Source organism: Brassica napus, chromosome A8, assembly GCF_020379485.1.
Source record: "Brassica napus cultivar Da-Ae chromosome A8, Da-Ae, whole genome shotgun sequence".
NCBI lineage: Eukaryota > Viridiplantae > Streptophyta > Magnoliopsida > Brassicales > Brassicaceae > Brassica > Brassica napus.
In genome coordinates, this window is record NC_063441.1 from 15,706,485 (window position 1) to 15,724,886 (window position 18,402).

General features: G+C 36.7%; 4 protein-coding genes and 1 long non-coding RNA gene across 6 annotated transcripts; 3 read left to right on the plus strand and 2 right to left on the minus strand.

The window, feature by feature from the left end:
* Positions 1 to 228: 228 nt before the first annotated feature.
* LOC106359892 (40S ribosomal protein S10-1-like) lies at positions 229 to 1,524 on the plus strand. Its single transcript, XM_013799516.3, has 5 exons — positions 229 to 334; positions 409 to 457; positions 611 to 893; positions 989 to 1,118; positions 1,207 to 1,524. Exons 1-5 carry the CDS (start codon positions 332 to 334, stop codon positions 1,285 to 1,287), a joined length of 546 nt encoding a protein of 181 aa, XP_013654970.1. The 5' UTR covers positions 229 to 331; the 3' UTR covers positions 1,288 to 1,524.
* Positions 1,525 to 2,811: 1,287 nt separating this feature from the next.
* Positions 2,812 to 5,470, minus strand: LOC125577067. 2 transcript variants are annotated; one of them, XR_007315390.1, is made up of 6 exons: positions 4,369 to 5,469; positions 4,194 to 4,240; positions 3,984 to 4,051; positions 3,429 to 3,900; positions 3,067 to 3,355; positions 2,812 to 2,990 (listed from the first exon to the last, which is right to left on the minus strand). It is a non-coding gene; the product is annotated as an uncharacterized LOC125577067 (long non-coding RNA). The 2 variants fall into 2 exon arrangements; XR_007315389.1 differs by having other exon boundaries at positions 2,812 to 3,355; positions 4,369 to 5,470.
* Positions 5,471 to 6,774: 1,304 nt separating this feature from the next.
* Positions 6,775 to 10,816, plus strand: LOC106359047 (pre-rRNA 2'-O-ribose RNA methyltransferase). Its single transcript, XM_048737762.1, is given in 13 exon segments — positions 6,775 to 7,479; positions 7,561 to 7,608; positions 7,692 to 7,850; positions 7,932 to 7,978; positions 8,052 to 8,208; positions 8,297 to 8,358; positions 8,695 to 8,884; positions 9,231 to 9,320; positions 9,421 to 9,560; positions 9,680 to 9,797; positions 9,882 to 10,565; positions 10,567 to 10,770; positions 10,772 to 10,816. Coding segments are annotated over 13 exon segments (2,415 nt in total). The 5' UTR covers positions 6,775 to 7,008.
* Positions 10,817 to 11,477: 661 nt separating this feature from the next.
* On the minus strand, positions 11,478 to 13,044 carry LOC106361339 (deSI-like protein At4g17486). Its single transcript, XM_013801072.3, has 4 exons — positions 12,632 to 13,044; positions 12,129 to 12,390; positions 11,986 to 12,053; positions 11,478 to 11,907 (listed from the first exon to the last, which is right to left on the minus strand). The coding sequence occupies exons 1-4, from the start codon at positions 12,764 to 12,766 to the stop codon at positions 11,611 to 11,613; spliced, it is 762 nt and encodes a 253-aa protein (XP_013656526.1). The 5' UTR covers positions 12,767 to 13,044; the 3' UTR covers positions 11,478 to 11,610.
* Positions 13,045 to 14,944: 1,900 nt separating this feature from the next.
* On the plus strand, positions 14,945 to 18,393 carry LOC106361338 (protein DETOXIFICATION 35-like). Its single transcript, XM_048737763.1, has 7 exons — positions 14,945 to 15,431; positions 15,980 to 16,605; positions 16,682 to 16,738; positions 17,100 to 17,338; positions 17,425 to 17,543; positions 18,032 to 18,118; positions 18,211 to 18,393. Exons 1-7 carry the CDS (start codon positions 15,165 to 15,167, stop codon positions 18,280 to 18,282), a joined length of 1,467 nt encoding a protein of 488 aa, XP_048593720.1. The 5' UTR covers positions 14,945 to 15,164; the 3' UTR covers positions 18,283 to 18,393.
* Positions 18,394 to 18,402: the final 9 nt, after the last annotated feature.

The following is an 18,402-nucleotide window of genomic DNA, read 5'->3' on the forward strand; positions in this document are numbered from 1 at the left end:
AATTTAAATCGAGCATCAACCAGTTAAAAAGTTAAGGTCTAAAGTCTAAACAAACAATCCATCTCAAATTGACAGTTCCTTTTGGTTCAGTATGGTTAAAAGAGTCAAAAAAATAATTTGAAACCGGTTAAACCATCAAAATCAACAATCCAAAGCCCAACCTTGCATCAAACAACCATTACGATTCTTGGCCCAAATAAAGCCCAAGTCCATAATATATAAAACTCATTTTTTATCAACGGAAAACCCTAAATTTCCCACTCTCTTTAGACAAAACAAAAACAAAAACAACTCTGTGTCTCATTGCAGCGAAAGCTCAACCAACAAGACAATGGTATAGACTCTGCTTATGTTTTACATGTTGTAGTGAAAGTACTTATCCGATTATGTTGTTCGTCTTCTTGCCAGATTATCACAGAGACCAATCGCAGAGAGATCTGCAAATACCTTTTCAAAGGTTTGTTGTTTTACTTAATCTAATATATCCTTAAGCACTCACTAGATGAACAATGTAAATGCTAGATCTAGTAAACTTTTGAATCTTGAAGATTATGAGGTTTCTGTATGGTTGCTTCAAAGCTAAGTGATCTATGTCATATGATTTTTACAGAGGGAGTGTTGTTCGCGAAGAAAGATTTCAATCTTCCAAAGCATCCATTGATCGAGTCAGTACCAAACCTGCAAGTGATCAAGCTCATGCAGAGTTTCAAATCCAAGGAGTACGTTAGGGAGACGTTTGCTTGGATGCACTACTATTGGTTTCTGACTAACGAAGGGATCGAGTTCTTGAGAACTTATCTTAACCTTCCGTCTGATGTTGTTCCCGCTACTTTGAAGAAGTCTGCTAAGCCTGGTGGTCGTCCCTTTGGTGGCCCATCTGGTGATCGCCCTAGGTTGGTTTTTAGAGCTCTTGTGTCTTTTTTTTTATCCATTAGAACATGTCTGGTCTGCGGAATTGTCTAATTCAGTGACATTGGTTTTGTTTCAGAGGACCACCTCGCTTTGATGGAGACCGTCCCAGATATGGTGACCGTGATGGTTACCGTGGTGCCCCACGTGGTGGTGATGCTGGAGGGGAGAAGGGTGGAGCTCCTGCTGATTACCAGCCGTCTTTCCAAGTACCATCCCTCCCTAGTTTACTACGTTGCCTCATTAACTAGGAGATGAGTCTCTGACTCTGATATTGCATTGTGTTTCTGTTGGCAGGGAAGTGGTGGTAGGCCTGGTTTTGGCCGTGGTGCAGGTGGTTACAGCGCAGCAGCACCTTCTGGTTCTGGTTTGCCCTGAAAGAATTGTTGTTATCGTTAGACATTGGAAAGACAGTTTTGTTATCTTCGGCTTTAGTTTTGCTTGTGTTAATGCAAAATCCGGATCTATAATCTATGTCTCTGACTTTGGTCTGAAGAAAAAATTCCTATGGTTTCCCGGATTAGTGTTAAAATGCACTTTTATTATTCACTAGAGCCGTGTCCGCGCTACGCGCGGAAAATGTGTTTAATTTTATTGAAAATGTGTTTAATTTTATTACTTTTTATTTGTAAGTAATAGGTGATTTTGTTATTTGTATTTATTTTTTTAAAAAAAAATCTTTAGTGATTGTAATTTTATCAGTTTTACTGAATATTTGTATATTTTTTCTGAAAACTAATAGTATCGATTTTGATTTTTCACTTTCTTCTTCACAACTTTATAGTATAAATTAGGTTCATAAATTTTGAAAAAGTTAACATGTCTAACACCGTAAACATGAATGAGTAATGTAGTTTGACGTTTTTGGTATTCTATATATTCTCTAAGTTTTCTTTGAAGCTTTGAATAATGTTTATGAAGTTGTTGTAGAATATTTTGGATGATGTTGAGGCAAACATTAATATTTTATTTTATTTTTATTAAATATCAAAATATAACTTTCATGCTTAATGAAATCATTTTTTTACATTTATATATTTTAGGATCATTGCTTTTGATAAAAAAATTTTTACGAAATTGTTTTGATAATTGTTAGAAAGAAGTTTCTACTTCATCCCATATAAATAGTGGCACAATTTAAATATGTGAAAAGTTCCTTCATTAAAACTTTGTCTTCACTAACTGTAAGAGAATTTTTGTATCTATATTAAGCCAAAGTTTTGGTCTAATTATTTTTTATTGTAACAGTCTAGCTAGGAATTTTTGGTTTATTTTGTCAAACTATATGTATCAAACCAAAATGCCATAAACATACATTTTTGTTAGATCGAAGAACCTAATCAATTGGTTGAAATAAACCAAGTAAAAAGCATGCGTATAAGTTAGTTTGTATTTCGTTTTAAAGACATATAGGACAATAGAAAGAGAAATTAGTGATTTTAAAACTGAAACAAAGTTTAAATCAGTTCTACATTTAACATATGTTTTTACATAAACATCTAGTAAGAAAGATAATATATATATATATATATGATAACTAAGATTCATTTATTTTTTATTCAGCTTATCCATCATCATGTTATATGTAGATATAGTTCTCAATAACAAAAATACAACAAAGTTTAAAATCGCCCTAGTGTGAAGTTTCTGTGGTTTCTAGACCACGTGAAAGCACATCTTAGTCAGCTGAAACTATTTGAAACTCATTGCCACCTAAACTCAACTATTATAAAGTTAGTTCCGATTGTAATACTTTATACAATATGTATTCTTATTTTAATTTTAGTATTGTATACGATATTTATTCTTACTTTAAATTGCCAATTACGTTATTTTGAATATACAAGCATCTATATTGTAACTTATAAAATTAATTAAAATAGTAAAATTAAAATTAAATTATGAGAGTGCAAAAAAGGAAATAATTATGAAAACATAGATTACATTACTGGAAATGGTATTTCATCAAAAAATTATTATAACACTTGAAGTACAATATATTGTAACTCGAAATAATAGTTCTTCAATATTATTTTAAAGGAAACCTTGCGAGAGCGGGTCAATGTATAGAAGCAATATACCTGCACATGTCACAACTTTGCCTTATGCTTCAGATGTTGTGGCCAAATAATCAAATTGCAAAAGAGAATTCCCTACATTTAATCCAATTTCAAGAGGTGGAAGTTGTTGAGGTAGCTTCTTCAGGGTTTCCTATTGTTTATAATTCAGTCTTGTGATCCTCTTAAAGAACCTGCAGGTTCGCTTGGACTTGGAGACTGTCGAGGTTAGAAACATACCAGATGCCATTTTATAGGTTTTAGCATTGGGTGGTCTTTCGGCTGGATTAAACTGGAGGAAATTTTAATCCTCTCTTATTTCTACAATCGCTGCAATATTTCCCCACCAGAAGCAATAGTTTGGTGCAACACCATCACCACATTTTTTTCTGTTACCATAAAATGTTTGAGAGATCAATGATCCAATCCACAGTTATGAAAAGATAGACGGACCAATCATACCTTCGTTAGAGTCTTGAACAATTGAAATGAACATACACACCTGCCACCAGTTAAAAGCTAAGCTGATGGGCTCTTAATATGATATTGAGTCCATTGTTGTCATTGAATTGAGCTGTCCAAATGTATAACCAGCTCGAAGAGATAACCCACATCATCATGGGGATCATCCCAAAGTAAATCACACATTGGTCCTTAGTGTGGCACCAAGACATAGTTCAATCAGATGACCAGTAAGATATTCTTTTGCTCTTTCAGAAAACAACCTAATACTAATTTGGAAGTTAGCACTTGAACCTTAAGAGAGTGGAAGGAGAAAGAGACCCATAAACAATTCATAACTCTTCAAATCCAATCCGAACTAAGGACTTGGGCAGAAAAAAGGAGAAGATAATACCTCATGTAGCTAATCCAAGATCCGGATATTATCAAGTGTATTCGGAGAAAGTGAAAGCCCTCAATGCAAACAGAAAACCTGTAATTGATAATCACTGATGAAGTAAAATGGTGTCGTTGAAAAATATGTCTGAAATACCAGCTTGAAAGAAGAGCACAAACCTTACACTCGATGAGGGCAGTAAGAGTAAGATAATCGAAAGGTCCAGGCATTTGCATTTCCGTACTTCCTGAAACATCGTCATAAAACCATAGCCGAAGCAGATAAGCAAAACACACATCAAACAGAGTAATGCCTTTTTTTAATTAGTTAGGAATCTAAAGTATGCTCGCTGAAAGTTGTCACAAGTAAGAAGACATTAATAAGCTTACACTTGAGTTATCTGCCGGCTCTTGAGATTCCTTGTAAGATTGCAAAACTGAGAAAAGTATGAGTAACTTTCAAATTACACATCGATGAAAATAATCAACAGAGAAAATAAATTTTCAATCTTTGTGATAGCAGTGACAGCTAAATACGAAAACATACGGCCAAGGAGATCCATACCTGTAGGGGAAGCGTTGATTTTGTGGAGAGCTGCGATTTTCCGATCGATTTCATGGCTATGGATACAGCTGCTACATAGTAGGTTTATAATTTAGGGTGGATTTAGGCGTAGATTGTAGTGATTTATATAGGAGAAGGGTCTAGGGTAGGTATAACGAAACATTAAGATCATCACTGATCATTGATTGAGAGAAGGTAACTGAAAAAAATCAGACATAGAGAAGATGAAGTGGAAGAGTCTGGGTGCGGGAGATGATACTTTCGAAGCTTGAAGCCAAATAGGTTTGTCGAAACAATTTATCTCAGAAGGTGACGTAGCAAAGGAAAAGGCTTTAGCCTTGGCTATCTCGCCGTAAGCTCAATTGTCGCCGCCGATAGCTTCGGTATATCTTCAGCTAGCCTCTAGACATCCGACCTTACCTGATCAAGCTCAGCTCCGGTTCCATTGACCACACGGGCTTCCGCCTCTGTCCTCAACAAATTCTGGCAGTCCTCATGCAAGTGGTTTCAGCAGAAGCCGCGACGATTGGAGATTTGTAGGTGGATAGCTGAATTTTGGCGGTGGTATTTCATGGCCATGGATGTAGCTTCCGCCAAAATAGTTTTTTTTTTTAATTTAGGATAGATTTAGGGTCTAGAGACAGAGTTTTATATAGGAGAAGTATCAAGTATCGAGTGGAGGTGAAACAAAACATTCAAGAATAGCTTTAAGATTATCATTGATTGAGAAGGTATAGGAAAAAAAATCAGATATTAGAGAAGATGAAGTGGAAGAGTCGGGGACAGAGACCCTCGACGCTTGAAGATGATACATATTTGTGGGCATGAGTTTAGTTGGACCGGATGAAAATTTAAGAAAACCCACAGAAGCCCAATCTAACTCAACAGCAGTGTGACATGGCAAATTTCAGACACCCTATTGGCTGATTTTAAATGAGGACGTGGACAGCCTCCTTACTCCTCATATATCCCTTTTAATATAGGTTAGATATTTTGTCATGGAACCTTGTGCTGTCTCCTAATGAGACATGAGTTTCTTAATGAGAACAAAGAAAGATGAACTTGTTTTGGGTTTCAAACAAAATCTGACTTGTTTTACAAATGTAATCCTTGCTTGGTAAAATAAGGAGCGGAAATGTTTACTGGACTCTACTTGTGTAAATGGTTTTTCAATGTGTCGATTAGTTCAAAGTCAAGTTGAAATTGTTCATCAAAAACTAGAATCAACATTAGATCGAGTTTTATATATTATTATTAATGATCAATGTTGTGGATCCTAAAACTCACGCTAAATATCTGATAGTGTTTGAATTTAAAAACTATGGAAGAAAAAAATATGAACAATGATATCTTTAAAACACAATGATATAATTAGATGTCGGTTGAAGAAAATGAACTTTTTTTTTTCACAAAATGAACTTTTATTAATTAAATAAGGTTGAATACAAATTAGGGAATGAGATCGAGTACAAGAATCAACTTATATCGCTTTTATGGTGAGATCGATGTGTGTAGGTCTCTCTCTAAGGTTTCACGTGTCTCTCTATCTCGACCTCACCTCCTTCTTATAGTCACATTACTCCGAGATCTTCTCAACGATCTCCTACATTTTCGGGATCTCGACTTCGTCATGGGTCTGGGCCGGAGTCCCTTCCATTCCTTGTTGGGCTCAACTCCTTTATCGGCCCATGAATCATCCGAAATTGGGTCCAACAAATGTTACTTATTGATTCAATTCAATTAATTAGTTATTCCAAATGAATCTTATATTTCTATAATTGAAATACAAAAACTAAATTCAGATATTCGAGTCTTTCAAATAAAAATTATATATAATTAAATATTTTCAAAATATTATTTATAATCTGAATCATCTGAATATTTAAAATAATTCAAAGTATCCTATATTTTTATCTGAACACCATGAATTATCTAATATTTAACGTGGAAATTACTCCGAATTATCCAATGTTTTTATCCATATTATCCAAAATTAACCGAAAAACTAGAATTGAAGCGCAACCGAGTTGGACTCGAATTCTTCTGATATTAGCCAGCTTACAACTTTGCTACCCCAACCGAACCGAAAACAAAAATAACTAAACTAAAACCAAACCAAATTTTACAAATAACCAAACGGTTTTTATAATTTTAAAACCGAAAACCCAAAAATCAAAATACTCGAATCGAAACCGAATAAATACATATACTAAGGGGATGATTGGTAAGTGTTGTGGCTTTTATTTTTTGGCTTTAAAATAATAACTGTAGATTTTATTATGTATCTGTAGATTAATTATTTCCAGAACACTAAATATAAAGATCTAAAAAAATTGATTTCCAAAGCTATTATGTTTCCTATTTTAGTTTTTATGGATGTACTTTTAAATTTTTTATTAAATCATGATCAGTAAACTAAAATGTATGTTGAAAAAAAAATGAGCTGTGGAAAACAATCACATCAATTACGAATCACCCCCTAGAGGGCCAATCAGAATGAAAGACTCTGGCTGAGTCAGCAGGTTTTTAACGACTAAACCACGGCGCGCGCAATAAACCCTAAACCCATATCTTATATTCATCTCTGCGAGTCAGAAGTCAGAACCAAGAACTAAACTCTAGAAAAATCTCATCTCACCAATGGGTAAGGTATGTAACCGTCCTTTAGATAAGTACTACCATCTCGCCAAGCAGCGCGGCTTCCGCTCCCGTGCCTCCTACAAGCTCATCCAAATCAACGCCAAGCACTCTCTCCTCCACAAATCCCATGCCGTTCTCGATCTATGCGCCGCCCCCGGTGGTTGGATGCAAGTCGCCGTCGATAAAGCTCCCTTCGGCAGCCTCGTTCTCGGGATCGATCTCGTTCCCATCATCCCCATCCGTGGCTGCGTCGCTATCCAGCAGGATATCACGCGGCCTGAGTGCAGGTCAAAGATTAAGCAAGTGATGGAGAAGCATGGTGTTAGGGCTTTTGATCTTGTTCTTCACGATGGGTCTCCTAATATCGGTGGTGCCTGGTCTCAGGAACTTATGAGTCAGAACGCTTTGGTTATCGATTCTGTGAAGTTGGCCACGGAGTTCTTAGCTCCTAGAGGAAACTTTATCACCAAGGTATCTGCTTTTGAAAGATAGTTTCTTGCTGGTCAAGTAATATCTTTTGACTGCTGTTATGCGTGTCTTGTGATATGTTAGGTTTTCAGGTCTCGAGATTATCACTCTGTGCGCTTCTGTCTTCGGGAGGTAATGTCTTGCTTTATTAATCATGCGGATTTGTTTTTAATACTCTTTCTTCTGTTAATGGTTGTTTTTGTTTTTTGGTGAAGCTATTCGAGAAGGTTGAGGAGTTGAAGCCAACGGCTAGTCGTTCAACATCTTCAGAAACGTATCTTATAGGTTTGAATTACAAAGCTCCTGCCAAGATTGATCCTCGTCTTCTTGATTATAGACATCTTTTTAAAGAAACAGCAGAACCCACGAGAAAGGTAATTTTTTTTTTTTCTTATTTAGTATTTGGGGTACTCTGATGTTTTTTTCTTTTTGTAAATAATTGTTATGTTTTGTAGGTTGTGGATGTGCTTGGAGGATCAAAACAGAAGAGAAACCGTGATGGGTAAGCAACGTCGACTAGCTATTTTTGTTTATTGGTATTTATTAACTTCTTATTAACTGTGGATTACATACAGGTATGAAGATGGAGAGTCCATTTTGAGAAAAGTTGCATCTGCTGCTGATTTCATCTGGTCTGAAAATCCTCTTGAGATTCTTGGCACAGTTACTTGTATATCCTTTGATGATCAAGCCTCTCTACCTTTAAAAGAACATGATTTGACTACAGAGGAGGTACTGTTCTCTAATTAGCCGTACTAATCTAACCAAGGATTAATGATCAGTACATGGTCGGTAACGTTTGTGTTTTTTTTGGAGTCAGATTAAAATTCTATCCGACGATCTTCCTGTTTTGGGGAAGAATGACTTCAAACACATCCTAAAGTAAGAACTCCCTCGCTTGCTCCATCATGGAGCTTTTAAATCTTTGGAGTCTCACTTGCTTCATCTAAGTTATTCCAGTATAATGGTAGAGCTTTGATTCTAATCTTAGAGTTCTATATTGGTTGGTAGAATGTTCCCAGCAATTTAAGTTTTTACCAATGCTGTTCCGTAATATACTTTTAATTCTCAACCAGACACAGCATTGTGTGTAAAGTGGGTTAACCGGTGTCCAAGGATGTTAGAATTGGCAAAACTTATCATATGTTGTCAACTATCCATGTGTCTGGAAATTATATTAGTTTCGTATAATGGACACTAACTCCCCTTGTCTTGCAGATGGAGAATGCAAATTAGGAAAGCTCTGACTCCTGAAAAAAAGGAAGTGGCTAAAAAGGAGCCTGATGTGGGAAAGGAAGACGAGGAAAATGAGGATGATAGACTACTCAGTGAATTAGAAGAGCTCACTAACGCAGCAGACCGCAAGAAGAAACAGGCAAAGAAGCTTCTTGCAAAACGACGGGCCAAGGTTACTATTTTTAAACCTTTTGTTACATTCCAAATGGTCGTTTTCTCTGGTAAATGGTCAAGTGGACTTTCCAACTAGTTGCTTTCCCATCTATTACGGAGAAATTAAACTTGCTTTAGTCATGACAAGGTCGAATTAAGCAGGGCTTAGCCCACTTAAATTCACTTGCAAAACCAACTGATTAGAGTATAATCATTTGATCATAGTACCAAAATATATATTAGTATTTCGGGAGTCATGATTCACTTAATTAGGATCACTTATTTATGTTGTGGCCAGTGGTCTTTAGTGATGGGTCTTTTAGACGTCAGCCTTATTTTTGCTTAACTCGATTTGGTTTTGCCAGGATAAGACGAGGACGGCGACTAATCCACAAATAGATGCACTTGAAGATGGTTATGTAGACCATGAACTGTTCTCCCTTGCTGCTATCAAGGTACTCTATCTTTGTTTCCAATCTCTGCGTTAATTTTTTTTTTTTATGTCTGCGCCAAAAGGAAGCTTGTATTGCTAGAGTTCAATTATTTAACATATAGGGAAAGAAAGATCTAATGGCAGTTGACAATGACGAAGATGATAACGCCAACGCCAATGAAACTGAGAACGAAGATCGTAGTAATGGAGCTTCAGATGACTCCAAAGACAGTGACATAGATTCTGATGAAGAGCGTCAGAGGTCATGCTGCCTGACTTATGCTTTTTTTTCTGTAGATTATAGAATGTTATATTTTCAACATTGTCATACCTTGCCGAAGTTTGATTGGTAGTTATCTAAATTTTTTTTGAACATTACAGATACACTGAACAAATGGAAAAGATGTTTGATGAGGCATACGACCGTTATATGGTGAAGAAAGAAGGAAGCGCAAAGCAAAGGAAGCGAGCTAGGCAGGCACACGCTGAGAAGCTTGAGGTACGTACCATCATTTATTACTTAACCCTCATTTTCATGGATCCTACTTTTAGAACTAAACTCTTTCTTGCTTTGTCTTTGCAGGAGGGTAATGGAGATGAAGAGATAAAACTCGATTATGATTCAGATATGAACGAAGAGATGGACGAGGCAAACCCACTTGTGGTACCACTGGATGATGGAGAGACCCAAACAAAGGAAGAAATCTCCAACCAGTGGTTCAGTCAGGATATATTTGCTGAAGCCGTGGAAGGAGGAGACTTGGGTGAAGATGACAGTGAGCAGAAGGCATCGAAAGCAAGCGTGTTGACTGGTCAGAGTTTACCCATCAGCTCCAAGAAGGAAGAAGATTTCGAGATAGTTCCTGCACCAGCCACTGATTCATCAGACTCAGACTCATCCTCTGATGATGATGAACTTCTTACAAAGGCGGAGATGTTGGCCTGTGCCAAGAAAATGCTAAACAAGAAGCAGAGGGAAGAGATGCTTGACGATACTTATAACAAACACATGTTTGCGGACGAAGGTTTACTACCCAAATGGTTTCTGGACGACGAGAAACACCACAGGCAACCGATGAAACCCATCACGAAAGAAGTAGCTAACGCAATGAAGGCTCAGTTCAGAGAAATCAATGCTCGTCCGGCCAAGAAAGTGGCTGAGGCCAAGGCACGGAAGAAGCGAGCGGCGGCCAAAAGATTTGAGAAGGTGAGGAAGAAGGCAAATGCAATATCCGACACAGCTGATATATCGAACCGTTCGAAGGACAAAGATGATAGACAAGCTATACAAGAAAGCGGCGGAGCCGAGGAAGGCTAAGAAAGAAATGGTTGTGTCGAAGAAAGGAGTAGGGGTTAAGGTTGGGAAAGGTCAGAAGAGAGTGGATAGGAGGATGAAGAGTGATGCTAGGCAACGTGGAGGAGGCAAGCCTGGCAGGAAGGGGATGAAGAGTGCCACTGGTTAATCAGGCCAGAAAGGTAAAAAAAACGAGAGGTAAGAGACCCATGGGCGGCGGGTAAGTCCTCAATGGTCGGACTGAGGCGAGAACTAAGTTTTGTTTTGTTGTATGTTAGTCTGATTTATATTTATGCAATTCTTGACTACTGGTTTTGTTCTTCAACTAATACCTATCTTGTTTTATTAAGAGGTGGTAGTGGAAGTGCTTTCAATAATATTTAACATGGTTCTAAAATTCGGTGCAGACCTCTTCTAGGTGGCAAATCGATATTAGCTGAAACAATTTTTATAAGATCCAAATTCTATGATTCAATTTGGTTCAAACCATTTTAAATTGGGTTAAATCAATATAAAATTATTAAATTAAGCAATAATGTTAGTACAAATACATAAATTTGTCTAATTTCTTTTATTTCGTATATATAATTTTGATAATTCATCGTATATAATTTTATAATTAAAACTAAAACTATAATATCTTATATAAACAAATCGATAATTTTAGGCTCCCGAGTTATCAACTTAACTATTTCTTGAGCACTGATATGTACCATTGTTACGTGTGTTGTGTTCAAATCGACGTCAATCTTTGTCTAGCATTGCAAAGTGAGTTGTTTACAATACATATACCATTTGAATCACATATCTCAATAGCAACTAAATTTTATCAAAAATTCTTAAAGCGGTATGAATATGTAGATTTGCCCGTAACAACGTGGTGAATGGTAACTTAACAAAATCACACTTTCTGCTGAAAAGTAATAAACATGGCGTTCCAATAAAGGTACAAAAGGAATGGATACAGATGAGGAGAAGAATAGTACGTGTAACTTCTCGACCAATGGGATATACAGTTTTACCCAAATGCAGTAGGGTGGATGGGTACAGAGTCACGGCTTTGTTTTCTCTGATGATTGGGGACTCCGTGATTTGCATCTTCATCTCTGTCCTCTATCTCTGTACTTGTGGAGGGTTTGGCAGTGTTGAGTAACCCCTTGAACCAACTACCTTGCAATCTCAAGTTCCCATTCTCTGAACTGCTGAGTGTTCCAGGCCGTTGCGGAGAGCCGTTGGTTACATTCGACGTAATATTTGAAAGGAAGCGATAAGCCACTTTACTAGCTGATACTAGTTCAGTTTTGGCTTGCTTTACCTGCAACATCCCAGTTCACAAGAGTTTAGCACCAAGAAGGCTGCATTCAAGCAAATCAAAATGAAAGAAAGAACCAACCCGCATCGCTGTGTTTCCTGCAACTTCCAAGGCTGTATCACCCGCATGAGCAAAGCGATTCACCCAACCTGTTAAGAGAACAATCACATAAAGCCTTGAATACCAACACATAACCACATTGATTCCCAAATAATGATTTTTACCTGGGAGTTTAGGCACACCAAGCCTGTCACAGAGAACATCACAGAAGTGATTGCAGTTTTTAGACAACAAATCATACGTGTGTCCAGGCCATTCCCTGCTGAGCTCACGCAGTATCTGATTAACCATGAAGATAGTGCAATCCGTCTTCCCGAGAACAATCTTCTCACGGTAAGTGTACATAGGATTCTTGGTACTAGGACAGCTGAACACACCAGTCCCTTGTTCACAGTACCCAAAAGACCATTCATCATCCCCATACACCTGTGCGCAAATTCATAAGAGAATCAATGAGTCAATAACAAGACTAGTCAAATGTTTATACACACAAGTCACAGAACCATTAGCACTAACTTGGGAACCAAAAGTCAAAAACCAATCATTAGCTGCACAGACCTAATCTCTAATGCGAAAGGTGAGCCCTTTGATCCTAAGGAAAGTTTCCAAATTTACGTCTAAGATCAAGTAAACTAAACAAAGGGCTTAAGTCTCTCAGATCTTAGACCTGAATGGCGCTGTGGAAGATGCCGCCGAGACCGATGCCGTCTTTGAAGAAGCGGTTGATCTGGAGAATGGTGTTGTTAGTCTTCTCAGATCCACTGTTCGTCACATCGTATATGTGCACAACTACCTCCGTCATTACTTCCTTTCACCTCCCAAACCCTAATTCCCAGCTCCCAGATTCTCTCTTCCCTGCCAAATCAGCTTATCTCTCTCTCTCTCTATCTCTATCTCTCTCTCTCTCTGAAAGCACTCTCAAAAAGCAAGATTTGGTTTTGGTTTATCTTTTCTCGATTTCTCGATTTCGGACGGACGTAGGTGAATGGTGCGGTGGTGGTGGTGGGGACTGGGAGGATCCTACGAAATGACTCTTTTACCCTTGCGTTTCCTGTGTATTATTTGCTTCTTTACATGCAAGCGACGTGGTTTACGCTAACTCAATCCGGTTAATCTTAAACCGTCGGAATCGGAATAATCTGGGCCGTCGAAATCCACTACGAATCTAACAGCTGTTAATAGCTTTGTCACAACTGCTGGTTGACCCAGTTGAAAACTTACATTTTAGTCAGAGATCATTCGACACGTCGCATAATTTAATAGGATAATTAGCAAACGGTCTATGGTTTTGTTCTTTGTAATAACTGTCCTCTGATCATTTGGGTGATCTGGTTTTCTTGAAGTTTTGGTCCTGCGTTTAGTAATTAGGGTTACAATGATCATTAGGGTGATCTGGTTTTCTTTGAGCTGTTGTAGACTGTTGAAATCTATATCTTTTAACCCTTGTTCAAAAACACGGCCGTTTATACGTTGTTCGAAGGTTGATCGCGACGAATATGTCCAAATCGGTATAGCTACGCGTTGATCCGCCTAATTTCCGTGTTGACCGTCTAATTTCTGTGTTGATCGTCTAAGTTTTTTTTTTTGTATGTGTAAAGTTAAAACACGGTTACTTATTTTTTACTTATTATTGACAGATTTTGTGTAATTATACATTACTAAATAATTACAATTAGCTATCACACCCAAAACAAATAAACAACTAAAAATTGTAAAATTTAAAAATATTTTATGTAATAAAATTTATAAATAGTTTCAAAATATTAAGTATTTTAGTTTATTAACGCTGTAAATTGTTCTGATTTATATATTATACATATTTTATGGTTTTATTATGCATATGCACATTAACACTTCGTTACTCTTAACACCCAAGAATAGTCGAGACAACATATACTGTTAGTATACTTTAAACCCAAAGTGTAATATTAATATGTATTCAAATTATATGTTAAATTTATAAAAATAAAGATTTTTTTTCCCGTACGTAGTACTTACATATTTCAGATGTTTGGCTCGATTGACATGCAAGAGATTCTTTTTCGCTCTTTCTTTGACATGCTTTAAATAAAAGTCTTAAGTCAATGAGAAATGTCATCATCTTCCCTCTGGTATTCTGGTTGATGTCAAGGGTTTAAAAATGTTAAATAAATGCAAATAATGACGACGAAGACCAAAAAGGAAAGCTGGAGCAGTTTCCGTAGAAACGCATGAGGATACCTTCTCTGACTCTTCTTCCTATATTATTGATCACGTAAAGACATGACCTATTTTGGAAACCACAACCTTTCAATTCTGATTCCAGCTTAGATGGATTTTTATTGGCTACCAGGTTCGAGCGTTGTCTTCATCTTTGGAAGTTTCTTTTCGAGACCACTTGCTAAAATACTTTTTCCTAAAATCTGATTTACTTGCTAAATACTATCACTAGGGTTCAAATCTTTTAAAAATGATTGACTGGGGTATTTAGGCCTATGTCTGGACAGTAATAACGACTAATCTGATCACAGATTTTCTAATGATGTCTAAAACATAACTCAATTTATTTAATTAACCAAATAGCAGCAACTCGGCAGTAGGATACCTTGTCTGACTCTTCTTCCTATATTATTGACCACATAAAGACATGGCCTACTTTTGGAAACACAATTTGATTCCAGATTAAATGGATATATATTTGGAAGATTCCTTTTCGAGACCACTTACTAAATATTATCACTAGGGTTCAAATTTTTTTTAAAAAAATTATTGAATAATTATAAACTTTCATGTAGCAAAAAAAAGTTTATTATTTATTTAAATTATAAACTTTCATGCAACGACTTTTCTATGCCAAACTTTTACTAGTGAATGTGCCTTTGTCGTCAAAAGAAAAGCACTAAAGAGGAACATGACGCCTTCACTTCATGTCTTTGTTTGAAGTTCATTTTTTTTTAAGTTCATTTACTAACACAGATTAGCATATTTACTACAAACAAATAGACAGAACCAATGTCTTAGATTTCATGTTCAGTTTTAAAACAAAGGCGGCTGTCCATAGCATTTCGTCTTTGACTAGTATACAAAACTGAAGGGGAGAGAGAAGCGCGTGATTAAGCGCTGGCCTTTGTTATATAAACTACGTTTACTTCTTCAGCCACAATTGACTCAGAGAGAGGCTTAGGGAAGTGAGAGAGAGCTTTGATTTAACATTTGAGGAGATGGACCCGAGGACACCGTTTCTTGCGAACGGCGGCGAGGCAGAGGAGGATTACGCGCCGGCTAGGACTTGGAGCGATGTGAAGCGAGTTTTGTCTACCGAGTCGGGGAAGTTGTGGATGTTTGCTAGTATGGTTGCTTTCGATGCCATCTGCCAGTTCGGTGTTAGCTTCATGACCATTGTCTTCGTCGGACACATCGGCGAGATCGAGCTCTCCGCCGTCTCCATCTCTCTCTCCGTCATCGGCATCTTCTCCTTCGGCTTCCTGGTACTCAGTCTCTCCACTTTCTCCTTATAGCTACATGCTTTTTCCGTCTTTCAAACCTCTCATATGGAATCAAGAATCAAAAATTTCAAAATGAGTATTTTAACCTTTTTAAGTTAATATTCTAATTTAGCTCATTATTTAATTAAATCTTTATCTATATAATTATTAAATGAATCAAATATAAAGTGATTAATGGCAGCATAAGTTTCTCAACTTAAATTCTATACTAATTAATATTAATATTTTAATATATTCAAATATTTGATTTAATTTAATTATCTTTAGAAAACTTAAAACCACTTAAACCCAAACATGTGTAAATGAGATACTCTTGTCCTCTATTTCATTTATTTTATTTTATTTTTGTAAGTTGAAAATTTCATTGAGTGTTTTACCAACGGAAATGCTATCAGGTTATATTTCATGATATCTCAAATCGAAATTATATTTAATTCTCTGTCTAACTTTGTAAGAAATTCTCAATGGAGATGTTCCTATTGTGATATTAGTTGAAACAAGCTAATTATCTTTGGTTTTGAAACATGTAGCTTGGCATGAGTAGTGCACTTGAAACGCTCTGTAGCCAAGCATTTGGAGCTGGTGAAGTCAATAAGTTAGGAATTTACATGCAGAGAGCCTGGATTATCTCGTTAGTTTCCTGCCTAGTCTTCCTCCCTATATACATCTTTGCCACACCGGTTCTGAGACTTCTCGGTGAATCTGAGGAGGTTGCGGTTTCAGCTGGAGAATTCACTCTTCTAACCATCCCTCAGCTCTTCTCACTGGCCTTCACTTTCCCTACAACTAAGTTCCTTATAGCGCAGGGAAAAGTAGTCGTCATGACTTCTATTGGGTTTAGTGCCCTTTTACTACACGTCTTTATGCTATGGCTGTTTATAATAGTCTTTGGTTGGGGAACAAATGGTGCCGCCTTGGCGTTTAATATCATCAACTGGGGAACAGCAATCTCTCTAATCGTCTATGTTGTTGGTTGGTGTAACGAAGGCTGGTCTGGTTTATCTTGGTTGGCTTTTAGAGATATTGGGGCTTTCGTTAGACTATCCATTGAATCCGCTGTTATGATTTGTCTTGAATTATGGTATATGATGAGTATCATCGTCCTTTCTGGTCGCCTTGACAACGATGTTATAGCTGTTGATTCCCTTTCCATATGGTGAGTTTTTCAACATGTTTACCTCCAAAAAACTTTGAATGCTTGTATTAACTCTTTAACACTTCCTACGTTTCAGCTTGAATGTCAACAATGTGGAGCTCATGTTGTTCGTTGGAGTAAACATTGCTATAAGGTATCATCATCACTACCTGACACATCATTAGTTTTTAACCTATTGCTCAGCTTACTTCTTCAACTGATAATAACCAAGGCCGGCCTAAGTTTGGAGGGCGGTCAGTGCGACCGCTCTGGGCCCATTCCAAATCTTGTAATATTAGAGGTTTAGATTCTTTTCATTAGCATGCTTGACATAGATTTGAACAACATTAAAACATGATATTACTAATTTTTATTGTTAAAATATCAAATAAAATTTTATATGTTTATACGCTTGAGTCAAAACTCAAGAAAAACATAATATTTCTATTAAAATTTACTAACTCTAATATATTGAGCTGGCCCTGCTTATAACCCACACATGTCTACTTTACTAGTATGATTGTCGGAACTGAGCTTGGCAAGGGCCGTCCACGAGCAGCGAAATACTCTGTCTATGTTGCACTGTTCGAGTCTCTCATCATCGGTCTTGTCTTTATGGTGGCTGTCATCATAGCCAGAGACCATTTTGCCATCATGTTTACAAATAGCCAAGTACTTCAGCGTGCTGTGTCTAAGCTAGCTTATCTTCTTGGTATAACCATGGTTCTCAACGGCGTGCAGCAAGTTCTTACCGGTACAAAAAGTCTAAAAGTCTTTCATGTAAACCAAACCAGAGGTGTAATAAAATTATAATCATGTCGGTTTATTCGTCTTTTTAAGGTGTGGCTATTGGAGGTGGTTGGCAACGCACAGTGGCTTATATCAACGTGGCTTGTTACTTCATTTTCGGCATTCCCTTTGGCTATTTTCTTGGTTACGGAGCAAACTTGGGAGTGATGGTAAGTGAATTTATGGACTGACATAACAAACAGTAACAGCTTAAATCTACTCAAGTAGTGAAACTATCAAGTCGTTAGGACCCTAATTAAGAGAATTAATATCTCATCCAAGTTATAAAAATATACTAGAGTAAAAATTCTAAAATTTCATTCTTTTGAGATACTCATAATTAACTATTAGTATCTCTATATTTTACACATATATTTGTGTTGAAAATCTCAAGAATTCTCCATTGGAAATGCTTAAGGCATCTTTAATAGAGATAAACTTTCTTAAATTTCTAGACAAAAAGTAATATTTTTGAATACTAACCATTAGAAAAGTCTCGAATGGCAGATAAGTTTTTCAAAAGCTTAGCTGAACTTCAAATAAAAACGATTGTCATCTTTCTCCTAATTTTATATTATTTTGTTTTTGAGAGACTCACGCAAAAATGTCATTGTGGATGGTCTTTATATTATGGTTTTGTTACTTTGTATGTCTTCAGGGGCTTTGGAGTGGAATGATAGCAGGATCAGCGCTTCAAACGCTATGCCTGATGTTTTTGGTGTACAAGATAGATTGGAATAGAGAGGTAAAGAACCTAAGACATTAAAATCATAATTAATAGCCTATACACTTGTTCACTGAGATCTATTGAATGCAAAATAAAAACATGATGAACAGGTGGAGGAGACCACAGAACGCCTGCAGAGATGGGGAGGGAATGGAACAACAACAAAGGATGTAATTGCATGATTTTGGTCTTTAATCTTCACACGAATTCACTATTTAAGCAACCCTGTACTAAATAATGAATTCATAACTTGTACTTCCCACGTAAATGCTTAAGAAATCGTTTTATTGCCATGTTATGGT

What these genes read in the sequence shown, in the direction of transcription:
- LOC106361338 (XM_048737763.1), top strand. Translation starts at nt 15,165, where the DNA reads ATGGACCCGAGGACACCGTTTCTTGCGAACGGCGGCGAGGCAGAGGAG. An exon ending in CGTGCAGCAAGTTCTTACCG is followed by an intron (nt 17,339 to 17,424) that starts GTACAAAAAGTC and finishes CGTCTTTTTAAG; the next exon opens with GTGTGGCTATTGGAGGTGGT. An exon ending in GAGCAAACTTGGGAGTGATG is followed by an intron (nt 17,544 to 18,031) that starts GTAAGTGAATTT and finishes GTATGTCTTCAG; the next exon opens with GGGCTTTGGAGTGGAATGAT.
- LOC106361339 (XM_013801072.3), bottom strand. Translation starts at nt 12,766, where the DNA reads ATGACGGAGGTAGTTGTGCACATATACGATGTGACGAACAGTGGATCT. An exon ending in TCTTCCACAGCGCCATTCAG is followed by an intron (nt 12,391 to 12,631) that starts GTCTAAGATCTG and finishes ATTTGCGCACAG; the next exon opens with GTGTATGGGGATGATGAATG. An exon ending in TGGTGTGCCTAAACTCCCAG is followed by an intron (nt 12,054 to 12,128) that starts GTAAAAATCATT and finishes TTCTCTTAACAG; the next exon opens with GTTGGGTGAATCGCTTTGCT.
- LOC106359892 (XM_013799516.3), top strand. An exon ending in CTGCAAATACCTTTTCAAAG is followed by an intron (nt 458 to 610) that starts GTTTGTTGTTTT and finishes TGATTTTTACAG; the next exon opens with AGGGAGTGTTGTTCGCGAAG. An exon ending in CCATCTGGTGATCGCCCTAG is followed by an intron (nt 894 to 988) that starts GTTGGTTTTTAG and finishes GTTTTGTTTCAG; the next exon opens with AGGACCACCTCGCTTTGATG.